At 39.9% G+C, this 21,894-nt stretch overlaps 1 protein-coding gene across 1 annotated transcript in view; it reads left to right on the top strand.

Moving 5' to 3' along the window:
- The window catches only part of ric1 (RIC1 homolog, RAB6A GEF complex partner 1), a 209,619-nt gene that overhangs the window by 91,938 nt on the left and 95,787 nt on the right, over positions 1–21,894 (top strand). Inside the window, exon 4 of the mRNA XM_060839091.1 lies at positions 12,952–13,059. Coding sequence (XP_060695074.1) covers positions 12,952–13,059 — 108 coding nt within the window. The remainder of the gene's footprint in view (positions 1–12,951; positions 13,060–21,894) is intronic.

Here is a 21,894-nt window from a genome sequence, read left to right as displayed (position 1 = left end):
AATTTAGTATTGTGTTTGTTCTACTGTCAACTGACTTAGCTTTATATACTTGTGGGCATACTATTCTTTTCCAAATGCTAAGAATTCTGTAGCATCAGGATATGGAGGGATAAGGTGAGACTAGTTTAGTTTGGAAATGTGGTTAGCATTGATTATTTGGACCAAACGGCCTGTTTCCATGCTGTATGACTCTGATCTGTCCAATGTGCAAACATATTATGAATAATTAGTTTTTGGGACTGCTTTTGTCTCTCATTTTATTATCCTGTCTTCATAACCAACCGGGCAGCTTGCAGAAAGTGAGTCTTCCAATGGATCTCAATAAAATACTTGTGAGGAAGTACCTATCAATCACAGAGACACCTTAAAATGTTCTTATTACTTAGAGTCCACAGGGAAGCAATTTCATAGCTTTGCTTGTAAATGTTTCATGTGCCATTTCTTTCCTATTTCAATTGTGTACAATTGTATGTTCGTTTTTAAGAATGCTAATTTTTGTTTTCCAAATCCTTTCTGTGCAAAATGGTCACAATATGTAGAAGTGTTCCTGTTATCCTTAGCAAGATTTAATATTCTGCCCCTTATATCAGTCTGTGGTTAAAATGACACAAATCTATACTCCAATATGATGATCTATCCGACAGATTTAATGTTGTCATATTGCCAAAGGGACATTTGCTGGTCCCAACATTTTTTGCTATATTCCTCTGTCTGTTTTGCTTTCTGACCCAGTGCTGAAAAAGTATCACTGCTTAGAAAATCTGATAGTAAACTCTTTGACCATAATTAGAAGGAAAAGGTGAAATTGAATACAATTACCACAACTTTGTTTAGCCATTAATGTGGTTTTGAAGGTATAACCACCACATTCGGCCATGTGACTAATCATGAATTGAATAATCAATTAATATAGAACACTAACATATAGCACTGTCAAATATAACTCCTGACGTGCTGATGTATGGCAACAGGACAATGACCAACTAGTCAGAAAGAAAAACTCATCTAAATTCACTACCCTAGATATAAATTTGGGAAGGTAGTACTTTTGATACTGATGAAATTGGGTGGTAATTTAGTTTTCATAACTCTGCTCCAGTACAGAACTTGAAAAAAGAAACAAGATGCAAAGCTGTGCATTTTGTACTGAGTCAAATGTGAGAATATTACATTTCAAACTAGCTCAACAGTTTGTACTAAAGGAAGAAAGAATGTTAATTGGTTGATAAGTCAACTTGGACTGAAGTGTTGCCACTGACGATGCAACAAGGTAAGTTTCCCAAACTCCCTGGTAACTTCAAAGATGTATGAGACTTGAACATTGATTACAGAGGGCAGTCATTGCATATGTTGCCTCTGTAACCACATTACAGCTCAACTGATTATCATAAATTGGTAGTTAATGTAGCTACTAGTGCACTCAGGATTTTTTCTGCACATTTAAGGGTCAGAATATTACTCCTATGAATGTCTTCATTCCCTTGCTTTTTTTCTACTTCCACCAAGTACTGCATTTCATCTGAGTCTAGATCATCTCTCGCAACTGTCACTTTATTGTTTATTAACAGTCCCACCTCACCACTCTTTCTTTGTCTTGTTTCTCCAAAAGGTGAAATATACTTGAATATTAAATTCTCAGTTCTGATCTCCTTGTAACCAAGTTTCTATAATGGCAAGGCGAACATATTCATTTACCTCAACTTGCACCATCAATTTGTCTATTGCATTCTCAGTAAGCATTGGGAACTCTGGGAAAGGCTACAAATCAAAAAGTAACAGGAGCATGTAAAAAGAATACAGCAATCATTATGGGGGACTTTAATCTTCATGTTGTGAGATTTAATTAATTTGGAGAGAGCAAATATAACAACAAATTCATTGTGTATTAGGGACAGTTTCCTAGAGCAATATGTCATGGGGCCAACTAGGGACCACGATATCTTGAATCTGGTGATGGGTAATGAGGCAGGTCTAATAAATAACTTCTGAGTAAAAGCTCCCCTAGGAAGTAGTGATTATAACATGGTAGAATTTAATATTCAATTCGAAAGTGAGAAATTTGGGTCAGAACAACTGTATTTAATTTAAATAAAGGGAACTGCAATTAAATGAGGATAAAGTTAGCTAAAATTTGCTTGATGGATAGATTAGCAGAAATTATAGTAAGAAGCTATGGCATATATTGAAAGAGGTAGTTCGTGCCTCTCAATAAAAATATGTCCCAGCAAGGAGAATCTAAGAGAGGGATAAACCAAGCAAACTAAGTTGAAAGAGATAGCATATAAGGAGGCCAAAGTCAGTGATATCTCTGAACCCTGCAATAAATTCTAAGGACTAAAGGATAATAAAGACAGAGAAAATGAAGTATAAGGGAAAACAAGTGAGAAATATAAAAACACGCACTAAGAACCTCTTTAAATATTTAAAAGAAAGACAGAGGTCAAAGTGAACATAGGCACCTTAGAAAATGAATCTGGGGAGATGGTTTCAGGAAACAAGGAAATGGAAGAGAAGTTAATAGATATTTTGCATCATTCTTTATGGTGGAAAATATTTTTAACATCTATTAACGCTAAAGAATACTGGGGAAGAATTAAGTACCATCATTGAAGAAGTATTAGAGAAACTAATGGGGCCCAAGGCAGTTAAGTCCTCTGGCCTTGGTACGTGTATGTAAAAGATACCAAAAGAGGTAGCTACAGATATAATGGATGCATTAGTTGTAATTTTCCAAAAATCATTGTGTTCTGGAGCAGTACCAGAAGATTGGAAAGCTGCTAATGTGACATTCCTGTGCAAAAAGGGAAGAAGACAAAAAGCAGGTAATGGAAAGGTTAATTAGCCTAACAACTATTGTTGGGAAGTATTGGAGTATATTTTTAAGGAAGTAATAGCAGAACATTTTGAAAGTTGTAGTTTAATCAAGCAGAGTCAATATGGCTTCATGAAAGGGGAATCATGTCTGACTAATTTATTAGAGATTTTTGAAGAAGTCTGAACTAGAGTTGATTAGAGGGGGGTCAGCAGATGTGTTGTATCTAAACTTTGGAAGGCATTCAACCAGATACCTCTCAAAAATGGTAGGTCATCAGCTGAGACCCCATGATGTTGGAAGTTGCATATTGGTGTGGGTAGGGAATTGGCCCAGACAGGAAACAGTAAGTGAGGAAAAGCAGTTATTTTTTGGCTTGACAACCTGTGATCAGTGGGATTCACAGGGATTACTGCTGAGACCACGATAAATATGAATGATCTTAGAGGAAGGAAGTAAATACACTGTGGCAAAATTTACAAATGACACAAAAATAGGTAAAAGGGCATGTTGAGGGGGATCCAGGCAGTTTACAGAGAGAAATTGATAGGTCAAGTAAATGGGCAAAATGTTGGCAAATAGACTATAATGTGAGAAAAGTAAAATCATTCATTTTAGAAGAGAGAATAAAAGGATATTATTTAAATGGAGAAAAAAACTGCAGAAAGCTGCAATACAAAAGGACTGGGGGTATTTGTACATGAATCATAGAAAGCTAGCTTACAGGTGTAATCAGGAATCATAAAGGACTGTTGACGCTTATGTAAAGGGGGTTTGGAGGATGAGTGGAGAACTATATAATATCTCGGTGAGACCACTGTGGTATTGAGAGCAGGTGTCATCCCGTTATTTAAGTGAAATTAACATTTCCTTGGAGAATAGGTTCACAAGGATGGTCCCTGGAATGGAGACATTGTCTTATGAACAAATTCTAAATGGTTTGGTCCTCTTCGCTGGAGTTTAGAAGATTAAAATTATCTCTTTGAAACAGGATTCTTAAGGAGTTTGGCAGGGTAAATGCTGAGAGGATCTTTCGCCTCTGAGGAATGTCTAAGACCAGTGGGTGTGGTGTCAGATCAAAGGAGTGTCAATTTAAAACTGTGATGAAAAATTCCTTTTGAGGTTTGAGAGTCATTGGAACTCCTTGCCACAGAGAGCATTGAGGCAGAACCCTTGTGTGTATTTAATGATGAGATGGGTAAATTCTTGATCGTTGGGGTAATCGAGGGTTATGGCAAAAGGACAGGAAAACGTATGTGATAAATGGTAATGCAAAGACTAGAGCAAACAGCCCTACCAACCATCAAACCAAAAATCTGAGTCCGCTACGTAGATGATACCTTTATCATCACAAAACGAAACAAGATAGAAGAGACGTTTAACATCATCAACAACACCCTCACAGGCATAAAGTTCACCAAGGAGAAAGAAACCGACAACAAACTCCCATTCCTGGAAGTCACAGTCGAAAGAAAGGACAATGGAGAACTACAAACCTGCGTATACAGAAAACCAACAAACACTGACCAAATACTTAACTACACCAGCAAACATCCCAACACACACAAACGAAGCTGTATCAGAACACTATTCCAACGAACCACCACATGCTGCAGCACAGGCAGACTTCGGAAAACAGAGGAGAACCACCTGTACAACGTATTCAAGAAAAATGGATACTCAAAAAATACAGTCCGCAGATTCCTCAAGAACAAACCACAACAAGCAGACCAAACACAGCCAGAAACCCTAACCACCTTACCATACATCAAAGAAGTTTCAGAAATGACAGCCAGACTACGAAGACCCCTCGGAATCCTAGTACCACACAAACTCACCAACACTCTCAAACAAAAACTAACAAATTTAAAAGACCCAGTACAATCCATGAACAAAACTAACGTCACCTACAAAATTCCATGCAAGGACTGCCAGAAACACCACGTTGGACAAACAGGAAGAAGGTTAGCCACCAGGGTACACAAACACCAGCTAGCCACAAAAAGACACGACCCTCTCTCCCTCATAGCCCTACATACGGATGAAAAAAAAACACCATTTCAACTGGGACAACACATCTATCCTGGGACAGGCTAAGCAAAGACATGCCAGAGGATTCCTAGAGGCCTGGCACTCCAACCACAATGCCGTAAACAAACACATAGATCTCAACCCCTCAGAAAATGAACAGGAAATGACATCACCACAAACCCCAGGAACCCCATCCAGGACAAACATATTAATATAAAGCAGGAGATAGCAGCTTTGCTTCACTTGGAGGTCGCCACTGATGATGTTACCTAGCCAGGTAATGAAACGTCTGGATATCAAACCTACAGCTCAGCGAGCAAACCTACACCCTAAACCTCAACCTGAGCTACACACCCTCATAAACCTTGCAAAAAGGATGTGATAAATGTCAAATCAACTGTGATCCTAATGAATGGTGGAGCAGACTTGAAGGACAGAACAACCTACTCATTTTATTGTTTCTAATGGTCTTTTGGCGATGTGGCAGGGGCGATGTTTTTCAACCATGCAGGCACAATATCCAATGTGTTGCAGTTAACCTTTGCAGAAGTTTTGTGTGAATGTTGAGCTGACTTCACGAAGGAAACTAGGATTTGATTGATCTTCCTGTTGGATACGAAGTACGCAATAGAGGCATTGCTGATGGAATTTCTCCCATTCTTATGTGAAATTGAAATACAGTTCCAAATCTATTGTAGTGACTATTGTGACATCAACTGGAGTATATACTGCCACTTCTGTCGACTTGCAAAAGTTTTTGTTGTCAAATGCTTGCTTCTGCAATTTGTAACAGGCTGCACTAGCACAGCTGAATCAGCATCAAATCTTATCATTGATGGTCTTTTGAGAAAAGTATCTACCAAGTTTGGGGAAGTTCTGAGTGTATTCCAGATTCTCTCCTGTTTGGGAAGTAGAATATTTGACCAGGTTTGGATTAATGAGTTTTATTTTAGTAACATTCAGGGATGAGCTGAGTCAATCTTATGCTGAATTGAAGAGATTGAGCATGGCTAGCAAATCGGGTGCAAAATGTGTAATTTGGGATCATCCAGAGGGTAGTCAGTTCAGTTTCGGCACAGAGGTTACTGAGGTTAACGGATTTTCAACCGAACTCTATTTAACATTTGGTCCAAAGGGAAGTTTTTATTTGAGGTGAATGCCAATTAAGCAGATTTTAAAAGGTTTTGGAGATAGCTATCTCATTGCTTTGCTTGGCAACAATGCAGATTCTGAAGATGTCTATTTCAAATCTTCCACTCAAGACAGTTGTTATCATTATCATTATGAAGCAGTTGCAATATTGTGATGAAATTTCTTGGATACTCAAACTTCAGAAGGACAATCCACAGAGCCTAATGATTTACTGAATAAAAACTTTGATTGGGTCAGTGAATGCCCAAATCTGCAAGGTGAGTGTATGGAGTCTTGTTATGAACAGAAGTCCATCAACTTTGAAGATCTCAATTATAATGCTATAATGTTTCCAGGTTTGTGTTTTCGTTTGTTGGAGCTCTCTGACCAATGTCCATCCACCGATCAATGCTACCATAAAAGTGGGGAATAGCCTGAAGAGCATCAGCTGCTACTGATGATTCACAGTTGAGTTGTTGGAAATGTTCATTCCAATGTTGAAAAAATGAAGAAAGACATTTCAAATGAAGGACTATCTGAAAGGAGCATGAAGCAATCACTGCCAAAGATCAGATCCGGACTTGCAGTCCAATCCCATTCAGTCAGGAATTGTGATGGAAGTTTAAAGCGGTAGGGTGTTGAGGTTCCAGCATTTCCCCATTTTCACTAACGGTTGAGCTTGGCACATCAGTATAAAAGACTAGCCTGAAGCAGTTGTAGTCATTTTCAATCTTCCCTGACAAAGAGTAGTCAAGTTATCTCTGTTGTCTTATCTAATATTTATCCTACAACTCTCATTATAAGCACATTTTCTGGTCATTGCCATGTTTCTGTTTGAGAGGATCTTGCTGAGTATAATTCGCCTGTTTGCTCTTGTTTAACTTTCAGTTGATTTTGATCTGATTTGTTTCAATACAAGTTTTAAAAAGTGAAGTTATTGGGTAGGTTCAGTTCTTTCATGTTATTGTTTTCCACGGAGATTGTAACATTTGAAGCCTCATCTGTGACCTTGAACTATCAGGCTATACAGACACTCCTCCAGTTTCAAGCAGGTTCCACTCTGGAGCCTGTTAGCAAGTTGGTTTCTGCATAAGTTGGATCATGGTGTAGGACATTGGAAAGTATGGCAAATGTTTATTTGTTGAGTCTTTAAAATTGCAACTACATATGGGATTGCATTTGTAAGTACGAGTGTTTGTAAATTAGATATTTATAAATCAGGGATCTTCAGTATGAGTAAAATGGGGTTGGTACTGTACATAAAACCAGTGCTGCTTTATATTTTCTTAAAACATATGTTTCCATTCCAGTTTTCAGAATTTCTTCCTGATTTACATTGATGAGCTCACTAAATTGCTTATGTTTTTTGAGCATCTGCCATAAATTCTAAATTTGGGCACATGGATCCATTAAATCAGCTGCACAGGTGAATTTGTAGCAGTTGGTTTTGATACTTGAAGCAGATCTTCCTACAGTTAGTTAACAATCTGAGTGCACATGTCAAATTGATGTTGAGTGATCCCTGCACCAAAAGTTCAGTGCATTGTTTTCAAGAGAACTTACTTGTTGGTCTTGAGAGGCTTGTGTGTAATTTGTATTGTTTATACCGTGTTTCAGCTGTTTTATCTTTGGCAATCGCATAAAAGAGGTTAGAACACTTGACCATAAGCTCATCAGAAGAATTATGACAATAATTTATTTATTTGATGTCTTAAGATGTGTAAAGATGGATAGAAACATTTTCTTTTGAGTCCCAAAGTCTTTTGCTTTCAGGTGTTTTTAACTGATCTCCAACTGTATCCTTATAATTTCTCCCCATTTCCTTGCTACCCTCTTTCAACAAACTGAGGAATACTGACTGTTTCCCATCAAAATGTAGGTGAATTTTAGACAGTACAATTTCTGTCCTTCGTGATCTTTCAGCGCACTGTGGCCTTTAAACTGTCAGGAGTCTGTTATGAACTGGGCAAGCTTTTTGATTCTGGAATTAATATCCTTTAAGTGAGCATTTTTTTGATTACTTCATTCAGAAAGGCACTTTGATAATTATTTTCTAATCTTTGCATTCAGTATATGAAGTAGGTGCAGTTACTAGATTTTGGAATGAAAAATATAATCTTAAAATATGTCTTTATTTATTTATTCCTCCGCCTGAGATTAATCGAAGTTTATGATCCCTATGGGAGAATCCTAAACCAAAATAAATTAATTGATTTTAATAACATCGATGTTTCTAACTAAAGAAATTACCAACAAACTTTTACTTTAACAGGAATCAGCACTATTATGAATCAACAGGGGCAATTGTTCCCTTTACTAGTAACACATACTCTTGAAAGTCATTTCAGACATTGTTAAAAATGACATAATATTCAAAATTACAAGTTTTCCTTGCTGTGTTGCTTCCAGGTCAAAGCTGGCTACCATTGAATCCATTATTGACTGAAAATGAGTGGGAGAAAAAACACTTACATCCTCTTTTCATGAGCTATGGACAGTCAGTCTAATTTAACTATGTCAAAGACTCACTGTTCTTCATTATTACACTGTCTAGAGTGTGTAAATGGGAGACATTTGTGTATATATGGAATATATGTTGTGATATATGTAAATGACCTGGATGTGAATGTACTATCACCACATATGCAGATGGCACAAAAATTAGTAGGAAGATAGGTGCTGAAGATGATGCATACAGTGTGCAGGGGGATGCAATAGGTGAAGCAATTGGGCAAACAATTGGCAAATGGGATGCAATTTGGGAAAATGTGAGGTTACTCACTTTGACAGGAAAAACAAAGGAGCTATTTATTATTTACTTGAAGGAAAGTCTGCAGAAACCTTCAGAGGGGGATTTGGGAATCATTGTGCATTAATCACAAAAAGCTAGCATACAAGCTTCAACAGTGGTAGGGAAAGTAAATGGAATGTTGGCCTTTATTTTAAAGTGAATGGAGTATTAAAAAAAACTTTTCAAAACTTCACAGGTACTAGTTAGATCACATCTGGACTGTAGCGAACAGTTTTGCTCTCCTTACCTAAGGAAAGATAGACTGACATTGGAGGCAGTCCAGAGAAGGTTCACAGGTTGAGACTGGAGGAAGGATTGAGTAGCTTCAGCCTGTTAGAAGAATGAGAGGAGACCTTATTGAAACATACAAGATTCTTATAGAATTGTGCAGATTAGATGCGTCAAGCTTTTTACTACTTGTGGGCAAATTTGGACCAGAGAACCTAATCTCAGAATACATGATCGTTATTCAAAGTTTGGGAGAAGATTTGTAGCTCGGGTGCTCGTTGTTGTGGTTCTGTTCGCCAAGCTGGGAATTTGTGTTGCAGACATTTCGTCCCCTGTCTAGGTGATATCCTCAGTGCTTGGGAACCTCCTGTGAAGAGCTTCTGTGATGTTTCCTCCGGCATTTATAGTGATTTGTACCTGCCGCTTCCGGTTGTCAGTTCCAGCTGTCTGCTGCAGTGGGCGGTATATTGGATCCAGGTCGATGTGCTCATTGATTGGATCTGTGGATGAATGCCATGCCTCTAGGAATTCCTTGGCTGTTCTCTGTTTGGCTTGTCCTATAATAGTAGTGTTGTCCCAGTCGAACTCCTGTTGCTTGTCATCGGAGTGTGTGGCTACTAAGGATAGCTAGTTGGTGTTCATGGATGCAGATCGTTAGCTGTCTTCCTGTTTGTCCTATGTAGTGTTTTGTGCGGGGATTTTGTACACTACATTGGTTTTGCTCATGCTGGGTATCGGGTCCTTTGTCCTGGTGAGTTATTGTCTGAGAGTGGCTGTTGGTTTGTGTGTTGTTATGAGTCCCCCAGATTCTATGGACTACCTAAAGTGCACAAACCAGACATCCCACTCAGACCCATAGTATCACTACCAGGGACACAATCACACAAACTGACTGAAGAACTGCAGCAGAAACTGAAACACCTGATCAGTGGATCCAGACACACGATACAGTCAACACAGGAATTCTTGGATATCATCAGAAATATTAACATAGACAAGGAAGAAACTATGGTCTCATTCAATGTAACGGCACTGTTCACCTCTATCGACAAACGCTAGCCAGAGAAACAATAGCCAACATGCTGGACAGACAGAACAGACAACAAGATGGGGAACCTATCAACAAAGACGGCATACTCAAACTACTGGACCTGTGCCTCACAACGCACTTCACATTCAACAACCAAATATATGAAGAAATCAACGGCACACCCATGGGCTCACCCATCTCTGGACTCATAGCAGAAGCGGTAATGCAAAGGTTAGATAAGACCTTAAGACATAGGAGTGGAAGTAAGGCCATTCAGCCCATCGAGTCCACTCTGCCATTCAAACATGGCTGATGGGCATTTCAACTCCTCTTACCCGCATTCTCCCCGTAGCCCTTAATTCCTTGTGACATCAAGAATCTATCAATGTCTGCCTTGAAGACATTTAGCGTCCCGGCTTCCACTGCACTCTGCGGCAATGAATTCCACAGGCCCACCACACTCTGGCTGAAGAAATGTCTCCGCATTTCTGTTCTGAATTGACCCCCTCTAATTTTAAGGCTGTGTCCAGGGGTCCTCGTCTCCTCACCTAACGGAAAAAATTTCCTAGCGTCCACCCTTTCCAAGCCATGTATTATCTTGTAAGTTTCTATTAAATCTCCCCTTAATCTTCTAAACTCCAATGAATACAATCCCAAGATCCTCAGCCGTTCCTCATATGTTAGACCAACCATTCCAGGGATCATCCGTGTGAATCTCCGCTGGACACGTTCCAGTGCCAGTATGTCCTTCCTGAGGTGTGGGGACCAAAACTGGACACAGTGCTCCAAATGGGGCCTAACCAGAGCTTTATAAAGTCTCAGTAGCACAACGGTGCTTTTATATTCCAACCCTCTTGAGATAAATGACAACATTGCATTCGCTTTCTTAATCACGGACTCAACCTGCATGTTTACCTTTAGAGAATCCTCGACTAGCACTCCCAGATCCCTTTGTACTTTAGCTTTATGAATTTTCTCACCATTTAGAAAGTAGTCTATGCTTTTATTCTTTTTGCCAAAGTGCAAGACCTCACACTTGAAGGACCCGATACCCAGCATGAACAAAACCAATGTAGTGTACAAAATCCCTGCACAAAACACTACATAGGACAAACAGGAAGACAGCTAATGATCTGCATCCATGAACACCAACTAGCCACGAAATAACATGACCAGCTATCCTTAGTAGCCACACACTCCGATGACAAGCAACATGAGTTCGACTGGGACAACACTACTATTATAGGACAAGCCAAACAGAGAACAGCCAGGAATTCTTAGAGGCATGGCTCATCCACAGATTCAATCAATAAGCACATCGACCTAGACCCAATATACTAGCCACTGCAGTGGACAGCTGGAACTGACAACTGGAAGCAGCAGATACAAATCACCATAAATGCCGGAGGAAACATCACAGAAGCGCTTCACAGGAGGCTCCCAAGCAGAGAGGATATCACCTAGATAGGGGACAAAACGTCTGTAACACACATTCCCAGCTCAGCGAACAGAACCACAACATGATCGTTATATTTAAGATTTAGATGAGGAATTTCTTCTGAGAGCACTTTGTCACAGAGCGCTATAGAGGCTATAACATTAATTATATTCGAGGCTGAGACAGACAGATTATTAATCAGCTCGAGAATCAAAGTTTATAGGGATAAAGCAAGAAAGCGGAGCTGAGGATTATCAGATCAGCCAGAATCTCATTGGCAAATCAGACTGAATGTGCTGAATAGCCTACTTCTATCATAGAGTCATAGAGATGTACAGAATGGAAACAGACCCTTTGGTCCAACCCATCCATGCCGACCAGTTATCCCAACCCAATCTAGTCCCATCTCTGAGCACGTGACCCATATCCCTCCAAACCTTTCCTATTCGTATACCCATCCAAGTGCCTTTCAAATGTTGCAATTGTACCAACCTCCACAACTTCCTCAGGCAGATCATTTCATGCACGTACCACCCTCTGTATGAAAACGTTGCCCCTTAGGTCCCTTTTATATCTTTCCCCTCTCACCCTAAACCTATGCCCTCTAGTTCTGGACTCCCCCGCCCCAGGGAAAAGACTTAGCCTATTTACCCTATCCATGCCCCTCATGATTTTGTTAACCTCTATGAGGTCACCCGTCAACCTCCAACACTCCAGGGAAAACAGCCCCAGCCTGTTCAGCCTCTCCCTAGAGCTCAAATCCTCCAAACCTAGCAACACCCTTGTAAATCTTTTCTGAGCCCTTTCAAGTTTAACAACATCTTTCTGATAGGAAGGAGACCAGAATTGCCCATGATATTGCAACAGTGGCCTAACCAATGTCCTGTACAGCTGCATCATGACCTCCCAACTCCTGTACTCAATACTCTGACCAATAAAAGAAAGCATACCAAACGCTTTCTTCACTATCCTATCTACCTGCGACTCTACTTTCAAGGAGCTATGAACCTGGACTCCTAGGGCCTTCCTATTAAGTGTGTAAGTCCTGCTAAGATTTGCTTTCTCAAAATGAAGCACCTCGCATTTATCTGAGTTAAACTCCATCTGCCACTTCACAGTCCATTGGGTATCACGTCAAGATACTGTTGTAATCTGAGGTAACCCTCTTCGCTGAACACTCTGCCTCCAATTTTGGTGTCATCTGCAAACTTACTAACTGTACGTCCTATGCTCGCATCCAAATCATTCATGTAAATGACATAAAATAGAGGACCCAGCACCGATCCTTGAGCCACTCCACTAGTCACAGGCCTCCAGTCTGAAAAACAATCCTTCACTACCACCCTCTGTTTTCTACCTTTGAGCTAGTTCTGTACCCAAATGGCTAGTTCTCCCTGTATTCCATGAGATCTGACCTTGCTAGCCAGTCTCCTTGTCCTGACATCTTGTGTTCTTGTGTATCATTTTAACAAGCTGATTTCTTTTAACAGAGGAAATCCAAGAGTCAAAGTCACTCCAGGTTACAAGGAGGAACAATGTGCTCCATCCCTAACTGTGGAGATGAAGAAAGTGCTCGATTTCCAAGCAAAAATCACAAGGTAATGGTTGAACAAAAGCAGTTTCTTCTGTTACAAGTTGCAACTATTATTAATTCATTAGGGATTGAGAGAATGAAACTACCTGCTAAAATTAAGGCCTAATCTTAATGAGTGCACAGGTGGTTCTCCTATAATGCCATAGTTACGTTGCCATGCAACACCCTGTTATAGGAAATTGTACAATAGAAATAATGGGGTCTATGGGAAAAACAGGGTTGTGGTGAACCACCAAAATTTCCTGTAAAAATTGAAACAAAAATAATAGTTAGCCTGTGTTATGACACAGGGTAAACACTTCTGCTAATTTAAAACCAGCAAAACAGAAAAGATTTATCCCGTGCAGTAATCTGTGAAAATTCGATAGGCCAAGAACCAATTAAAGATGATAATTGACTAACAACTATTTTCAACTCCTTCCTTGAACCTACCTTTTACCTTCCTCTTCTATAATACTAGTCCAATAAAACTCCTGATTAAGGTTTACAAAACAAAACTTCTTGTCTCAACACCAGGTAGCTTTTGGTTCTTCTCTGTATTCCTGTCGTCTTTTCTTTTTCGTGGGGATTCTGCTTCACAGGTTACTGATCGATAAAGGTACCTTTAAGAGAGCTATTTTCTGGGCAGTTTGTAGTTGTCATTGTCTTGGCAGTTTTCCTCCAAACTGTTCAAATTGCTCCCAGCTTCTTATCCTCAATGTGTAGAGACATCTTCATAATGCTTTTCCAAGTCCACAAATCAACATTTCATTATACCTTCCACAAAGCTCTTCACGAGAAGCACAACATGGAGTCCAGTCCTCCGCACATCGTGGCACTTAGTGCTGGGGATGAGAATCGTGTAACAGCAAACTGGAGTTTGCTTTCAATAAAAAAAGTTGACAATTCGCATTGCAAACAGTTTGCATTATAGGACAACTGCCTGTATCCTCTTATGATTCAGCTAATTGAATTGTATTTTGTCAAAAGTAGTGCAGGTGGCTATGGTTGAATTTTGCCATGTGCCAGAAAGGAGTACAGCAGGCAACATTAATGGAGTCTTATGTCAAATAGAAAGTAGCCTTAATTAGGAGGATCTTGATCTAAAGTTAGAATTATTTTTCAATGTGAAATTTGGAACCAAATAATAGTTTTTCTTTGTATTTCATTTATGAGGCTCATTTGAATTGCTTCATTCCATTCCCCATTTCATTTGGAATTGACACACAGCCTATAACCTGAAGAAGCATTCTGGTTTATGAAACCAGACTGTATTTCGAATTGACAAGCATTTTATTTATGGAATTGTGCAACGTGCTTGGTACCTCCCAAGAATTCTTAAATTCATTATTTTACTTTGTGTTTGCAGTGTCGAGTAATAAAAAGAAAATATGTTTTAAAACTTTGTGATTGCATTTTATTCTTTGTTTTTCTTTATTGCTATTTGCTGCTGAAGTTGATCTGTTGGCTTGATGTATGGGTGTGATTTCTATTTTGCTTTATATTCATTCAGGTATACTCCAACAATGTTCTGTTGTTCTGCTGTAAAGCTGTTTCGTAAACACAAATTCACCATAAAGCAATTGACAAATTGGGGACATGGTTTCTAAAGTATAAATTTTTAAAATGTGTTGGCTGCAATGTAATTACATGACCAACACTTTAAGCGCTGTTTCTAAAGTGCGATTTTTCTATAATGTGGGGTTGCACAAGAACGCAACCATCATGTTATAGAACTACTTGTATCAGTATCGTTGCTGTCAATAAGACCAAATAATGCAGTGTTTCCAAACTTCTGTTCTCACTGTGTGGTAGTTTCAAGAATGAAAGTTGTGAGGTATCCTCAGTGATGTGGGGGTGATTGTTAGTGGGAGTACAACATTTATGACTTGCACAGAGTTCCATGGTAACCCTTGTTGCTTGCAACCCTACTTATGTTTCTGTTCCATATTTTGGGAAGTCCTGGGATAGGGCAACTTCTGTCACATCTGTTAAGTTTTTCTTGACATATATCTCTGTCCTTCCTTCTAATACATTATAGTCAAGCACAGGCAATCTGGTGTAACCTGCCTTGTGCAGCATCTTTTGACTCTTAGTAATACCTGGAACATTATAGCGGAAATTCTGGTCAAACATCAAGTGATTTAGTTTCTGAGAAAATAGAAAAGCTGTTCAATGGCTGTGTAGAGTTGACTTCTAATACAGATTTCATATTACTCTGAAGACAAGTGCACCTGAAACCTTGAGAATAAAGAGCATAATTGATTTTGTTAATTTCTGATGTGATGAATGCTCATGATACAGTATTGTTTAGTAAATTTGTGTTCTAAAACTTCCCATTTATTTCTTGAAGTTTGATTTTTATTTATATTGTGTGTGTTAAGAAGGGAAGGACGTGAAATTCAAAAATTAAACTAAAATTGAGCATGGTACCAGTTGTCTGGAAATTTGTTTGCGTGCATTTAAATTTGGCTTTTTGAAGTCTTATTGCTGAATATTTTGCTGCTTTAGAAGCAAAAGTAGAATAGAAGACTAACTGACCATATTGCCTAGCAACAAGGTGTCCTATGACACAGTAATGAGTTATTTTAGAGAGATGGAACCAGGTTAGTGAGTATGCACGCTTCTAAACTCATTTAAATTCCTACAATGTGGGACCAGACCCTTCGGCCCAATAAGTCCGCACCGATCCTCCGAAGAGTAACCCACCTAGACCCATTCCCCTAAACATTATGGGCAATTTAGCATGGCCAATTCACCTAACCTGCATATCTTTGGATTGTGGGAGAAAGCAGGAGGAATGTGCAAACTCCACACAGACAGTTGCCCGAGGCTGGAATCGAACCCAGGTCCCTGGTGTTGTGAGGCAGCAGAGCTAACCACTGAGCAACTGTGCTGCCTGTGAGCATCCAAGGCTGAATGTCCCTGACTGCTGGAGTGTTCCCCAAATGGGACAGAGCACCCCTGCCTGGTGATTGTTGTGGATGTCCATTCATCCGTTACCATAGCGTCTGTTGATCTTACCAATGTACCATGCCTCAGGGCTTCCTTGCCTACAGCATATGAGGTAGACAACATTGGCAGAGTCAATGAGTACCTGCCAAGTATGTGATGGGTGGTGTCCCCACGTGCAATGGTGGTTTCCGTGTCAACACTGACACGTCTTGCAGTAGTTGCCATGACAGGGTTGTACGATGCTGTGGTCCACTGTCATGGTAACCACTACAAGACATTTCAGAGTTTCGACACGGATACCACCATTACACATGGGGACGACACGCTCCAGGCAAGGATACCCCGAGACATGGTACATTGATGTGACAAGGCAGATGTTACAACAAGATGAATGGCCACTGCACAGCAATCACCAGGCAGGGGTGTTCCCTCCCAGTTGGGGAACAGTTCAGGGGTCAGGGACGTTCTGCCTCGGATCTTCAGGTGGCATTCCTCCAAAACTGACTACGGCACTGGGAACAGTGCACAGCGGCCGAGCAGAGGCTGATAGCCAAGTTTGGTACCCATGGGGATGGCCTCAACTGGGACCTTGGGTTCATTCTCTCTCACTCGTGCTCTGAGTCGCGCCCGCTCTCTCTCGCACGCACGCACATGCGCACGCACCCACGCACCTACTAACACCCACGCGTGCGCGCGCACACACACCTACACGCGCGCGTGCACACACCTACTAACACCCACGCGTGCACGCACACCTACGCGCGCACACACACACACCTACTAACACCCACGCGCGCGCGCACACACACACCTACACGCGCGCGCGCACACACCTACTAACACCCACGCGTGCACGCACACACACACACACACACCCTACTAACACCCACGCGCGCGCACACACTAACGCACACTTTCCCAAGCTTACAAACACTCACTCACTCAAGTACATTTACACTCTCATGTGCGCTCTCTCATATACACATGTCCACATAAGTCTATGGGGTGAATTTGTATTTGCAGATTTACATTTGCACATGCATTCTATTTTGCTCAAAAAGCGCACAACCTGCGGGAAGTCAATCCATGTATTATTTTGTAAATTTCCACTTTGGAAATGGAACCAGTCTGACTCATGATTGGGATGCAGACAGACTCTAACATCATACCTTCAATGCATTGTCTGAGTTGAGATGTCACTTTTTTATACTAAAACCTTAAGTTATCTTGAGAATGTGACTTAAAAGAAGTTCTGGGATTTACATACTAATGAGCCAAAATCTACAACCCATTCGAAAAGGTGAAAGACTTAACAACAACCTAGGTTTGTTCAATATATAATTTCAGTTGCATGACATAATCTTTTGCTATTAATTCTGTGTCTTATGCTCCTGCTTCTCAACCACCTAATGAAGGAGCAGTGCTCCAAAAGCTGGCACTTCCAAATACATCTGTTGGACTATAACTTGGTGTTGTGATTTTTTAACTTTGAGAGAAGCAGATCATTCAGAAGCAACTTAAAGGTGTCAGGAAGAGATAGTACATAAAGAAGAGCACTGAATGAATGTAGAGTTTGGTCAGAAAAAAAAACAGTTCCTCAAACTGTCACAATTTTGACAGGATGACACTTCAGTAATGTTTAAGATCTATAAGATGGTTCTTGAAGGTAAAAGGATTGAAGCCTTTTTCTGATGGTTTTTAATGAGTGTTTCAACCACTTGTATAGTGTAATAAAATTAGTGTTTTCTTTCTCATTTGCTTGTAATAAACTTACATTCCCTTGTTAAAACTGTACTTGCACATTTTGTGTGTCTTTGACCCTCACAAATTAATCATCTATTTTATTTCTGCAGTTAGGTCACATTTCATTCTGGTGTTTGAACAGTATTGCCATAAACTAGGATTCTAATACTAGTATCCAAACATAGAAGGGAAGCAGGCATAAGTCATTACTGTTGCTGTCCTGTTTAGTTCATTGTTTGCCTTTTAGGAAGCTACGGCTAGGGACAGTTGCATGCAGTATATTCTCCTATAAACTGAATTCTAGAATTTCGCATTGGGTGTGCTGACCTATAAAAAATGCAAAATTAATTGTTTCAGAAACACAATCTTTATTCAACCATCTGCTTGATTAACCTTGCGCCAGAATATATTTTGTCATGCCATGATGGTCTGAACCTGTTTTATCTTTCCAACTTTATTTTAATTCCATGTATTTTTTCTGCATTTGCATTTGGTAGACAACTCAGTGCTGCTGGGTTATTGGAGAAAGCATAAGCTAACTTTTGTTTATCCCACTTTCTTTGGACTGTCCCTGCCAGATTCATGATGCTTATTGAAATCTACCAAATAAAATCCACAACTATAGAGCTTGATATGGCAGAAATATAGACTCCTGATTAAAGCTTATTTATTTAACCAAGCCAGCGAGTCTAACTGTCAAATAAGCATTAAAATATTTGTGAGGCACTACCTTTTAGTAGAAAAGTAATGAAAGCCGTACAATCCTTGAAAACCAAGTGAGCAATGAATAGAGGTACAAAACGATTTGGGCTTAAGGGCACACGTCACTAAAAGAGGCGACTGAGATTAATTAACACATTAAAATAACTAATCAATATCATCTGGTTCATTTATAGAGGAACTGAATGAAAAAGCCAAAAATTTATGTTAAACTTGTCTAAGGTCTACATTAGACCAAAATGGAGAACTGAGCATTTCGTATGAGATGTATGTGGAAAAGGAGTAGGTCACTCAACCCCTCAAGACTGAATCACCATTCAATGACACCAGGGTTAAAGATGCTAAAAGATTTATGAATGATACTTTCAAGCAAGCTTGACTTCCTAAAAGAGAGAAGACACTGGAATAACCAAATAGAGCTGCTCAAGATTGCATAAAGGTTTGAAAGCATACAACATAACAGTGATGATTCTGTTCAGAAGAGATCTGCCCTAGAGACATAAATGGAAGATGGTTGTTAATCAATTCAATAGGAAATTCAAAAGAAAACTCTTTACCTAGAGTGTGTGGAGTATCAACATTACATGCATATGGGAGGAAGCTAGATACCTAAGGAGGGAGTATGGAGCAAGTACACTGTATGTTGATGGGATTAGATGAAATGTGAAAGGTCACTTTTGTGGATGGACATGAAGCTTTGGGCCAAATTTATATGTTTCTGTACTGTAAATATTTTGTAATTTTTTGGGCACAAGTGGAGAGCAGCCCAAGTTTAATTGAATTTAAACAGATTGTCAAGACTGCATCGGTAATTATGTGTAACATGTAGAACCAGGATCACCCTACCTATCGAGATTTTGCGTGATCTGAAACTGCATAAGAATCACACAGTGATAGTAATGAGCTCGACTGGCTATATCCTGTATACCTCACCTATTAGCAAATCACTCATGGGCGATTAACTTCATTCAACAATTTCACCATCAAGATTAAATTTCAGAAACACCTTAATCTCAAAGAAAAGCTTGGAATCATTCCTTTCTTAAATCCTCCCAAAGCGATCATGTAATAGCTTGCAGAATAAGGCCAAATTAATATTTGAGTGGTCATTAGGTTGTTCAACAGTTGAATCACATAACATATTGTAAAATTTGCAAACATTACCATACGCACACCATATCTTGAAAAATTGATTCCACTAATTGGAGTTTGAGTTTATATGCTGAAGTTAATCTGTTGATGATATTAGCTTGCATGTCACCTCTTTCACAGACTCTAGATATCCTAAAGCATGTTAAATTATAAAATATTTAGGATGATCACTTTGGACCACATTGGAGGACTGAGCATTTAGTATGAGATGTATATGGAAAAGGAAAGGCCATTGCTTAGAAGCAGGCCGTTCAACATGTTGTCTCTGCTGGTCCCCCTGAACAGCAATTCATCTAGTGCCACTCAGCTGTCTCTTCCAAATAGCCTGCACATTCTTCCTTTTAAGATAACCCAGTTCCTCCTTAAGTACCTCAATTGAGCCTGTTTCCACTGCGCACACAGTCAGTGCAGTTTAGGTCCTAATCACTTATGATCTGAAAAGGTTGCACATTGACTTTGTTTCTTCTGTCAGTTTCCTTAAATCTGTCACCCTAGTTCTTGATACTTCCTAGGATGTGAACATTTTTTTTCTTATAGTTTTGAATGCCTCCCTTAAATCTTCACCCAACCTTCTCTTCCACAAGGAAAAGAGGCCCACCCTCTTCATGTAATAAGTGAAGTTCCTCATTTCTGGGTCCATTTGTGTCAGACATTTCTGCTCTGTGTCAAAAGGCTTCATGTCTTTTCATCCATTTGAGGCAGAACTCATATCATGTGATTTAGACATTTAGTGTAGCTTCCTTGTTTTTGATTCTGTAGCCTTGTTGATTAAACCTAGCATGCTGTATGCTTTATTATACATGTTTTTCCAGTCTCTCCTACCACCTTGAATAATTTATGCATGCGTATACCCAGTTCCCTTTGTTCCTACACCCCTCTGCAATTATAAATTGAATCCCTTCATACTTATCTGTATGAAACTTAATCTGCCACGTTTCCACCTATTCTACCAATTACTATGTCTTTTCAAGTTTCTGCATTGTCCTCCTCGCAGTTCACAATACTTTCAAGTTTTGCAGAAACTGAACAAGGTTATAACACCAAACCTTTGGGAAATTCCAGAACATACCTTTTAAATAACCTTTAAATGTTGCTCTTTCATATCACTCAGCCCGCTCCACATTCATGCGAGAGTCCTTTTTTATTCCATGAACTAGAATTTTACCCACGCGTCTATAATGCAATACTATATAAAATGTTTTTTAAGACCATATGACCATAAGACATAGGAGTGGAAGTAAGGCCATTCGGCCCATTGAGTCCACTCCGCTGTTCAATTATGGCCATTGGGTATTTCAACTCCACTTACCCGCATTCTCCCCGTAGCCCTTAATTCCTCGTGACATCAAGAATCTGTCAATCTCTGCCTTGAAGACATTTAGCGTCCCGGTCTCCACTGCACTCTGCGGCAATGAATTCCACAGGCCCACCACTCTCTGGCTGAAGAAATGTCTCCGCATTTCTGTTCTGAATTGACCCCCTCTAATTCTAAGGCTGTGTCCACGGGTCCTAGTCTCCTCACCTAACGGAATCAATTGCCTAGCGTCCACCCTTTCCAAGCCATGTATTATCTTGTAAGTTTTTATTAAGTCTCCCCTTAATCTTCTAAACTCCAATGAATACAATCCCAGGATCCTTAGCCGTTCCTCGTATGTTAGACCAACCATTTCAGGGATCATCCGTGTGAATCTCTGCTGGACACGTTCCAGTGCCAGTATGTCCTTCCTGAGGTGTGGGGACCAAAACTGGTCACAGTATTCCAAATGGGAACTAACCAGAGCTTTATAAAGTTTCAGTAGCACAACGGTGCTTTTATATTCCAACCCTCTTGAGATAAATGACAGCATTGCATTTGCTTTTTTAATCACAGACTCAACCTGCATGTTTACCTTTAGAGAATCCTCGACTAGCACTCCCAGATCCCTTTGTAGTTTGGCTTTACGAATTTTCTCACTACTAGAAAGTAGTCTTTGCTTTTATTCTTTTTTGCCAAAATGCAAGACCTCGCATTTGCTCACGTTGAATTCCATCAGCCATTTCCTGGACTACTTTCCCAAACTGTCTAGATCTTTCTGCAGCCTCCCCATTTCCTCAGTACTACCTGCCTGTCCACCTAACTTCGTATCATTGGCAAACTTCGCTAGAATGCCCCCAGTCCCTTCATCCAGATCATTAATATATAATGTGAACAGCTGTGGCCCCAACACTGAACCCTGCAGGACACCGCTTGTCACCGGCTGCCATTCCGAAAAAGAACCTTTCATCCCATCTCTCTGCCTTCTGTCAGACA

The sequence above is a fragment of the Hemiscyllium ocellatum genome, chromosome 2 (genome assembly GCF_020745735.1).
Source record: "Hemiscyllium ocellatum isolate sHemOce1 chromosome 2, sHemOce1.pat.X.cur, whole genome shotgun sequence".
Lineage (NCBI taxonomy): Eukaryota > Metazoa > Chordata > Chondrichthyes > Orectolobiformes > Hemiscylliidae > Hemiscyllium > Hemiscyllium ocellatum.
This window is presented reverse-complemented; position numbering and strand designations above follow the sequence as displayed.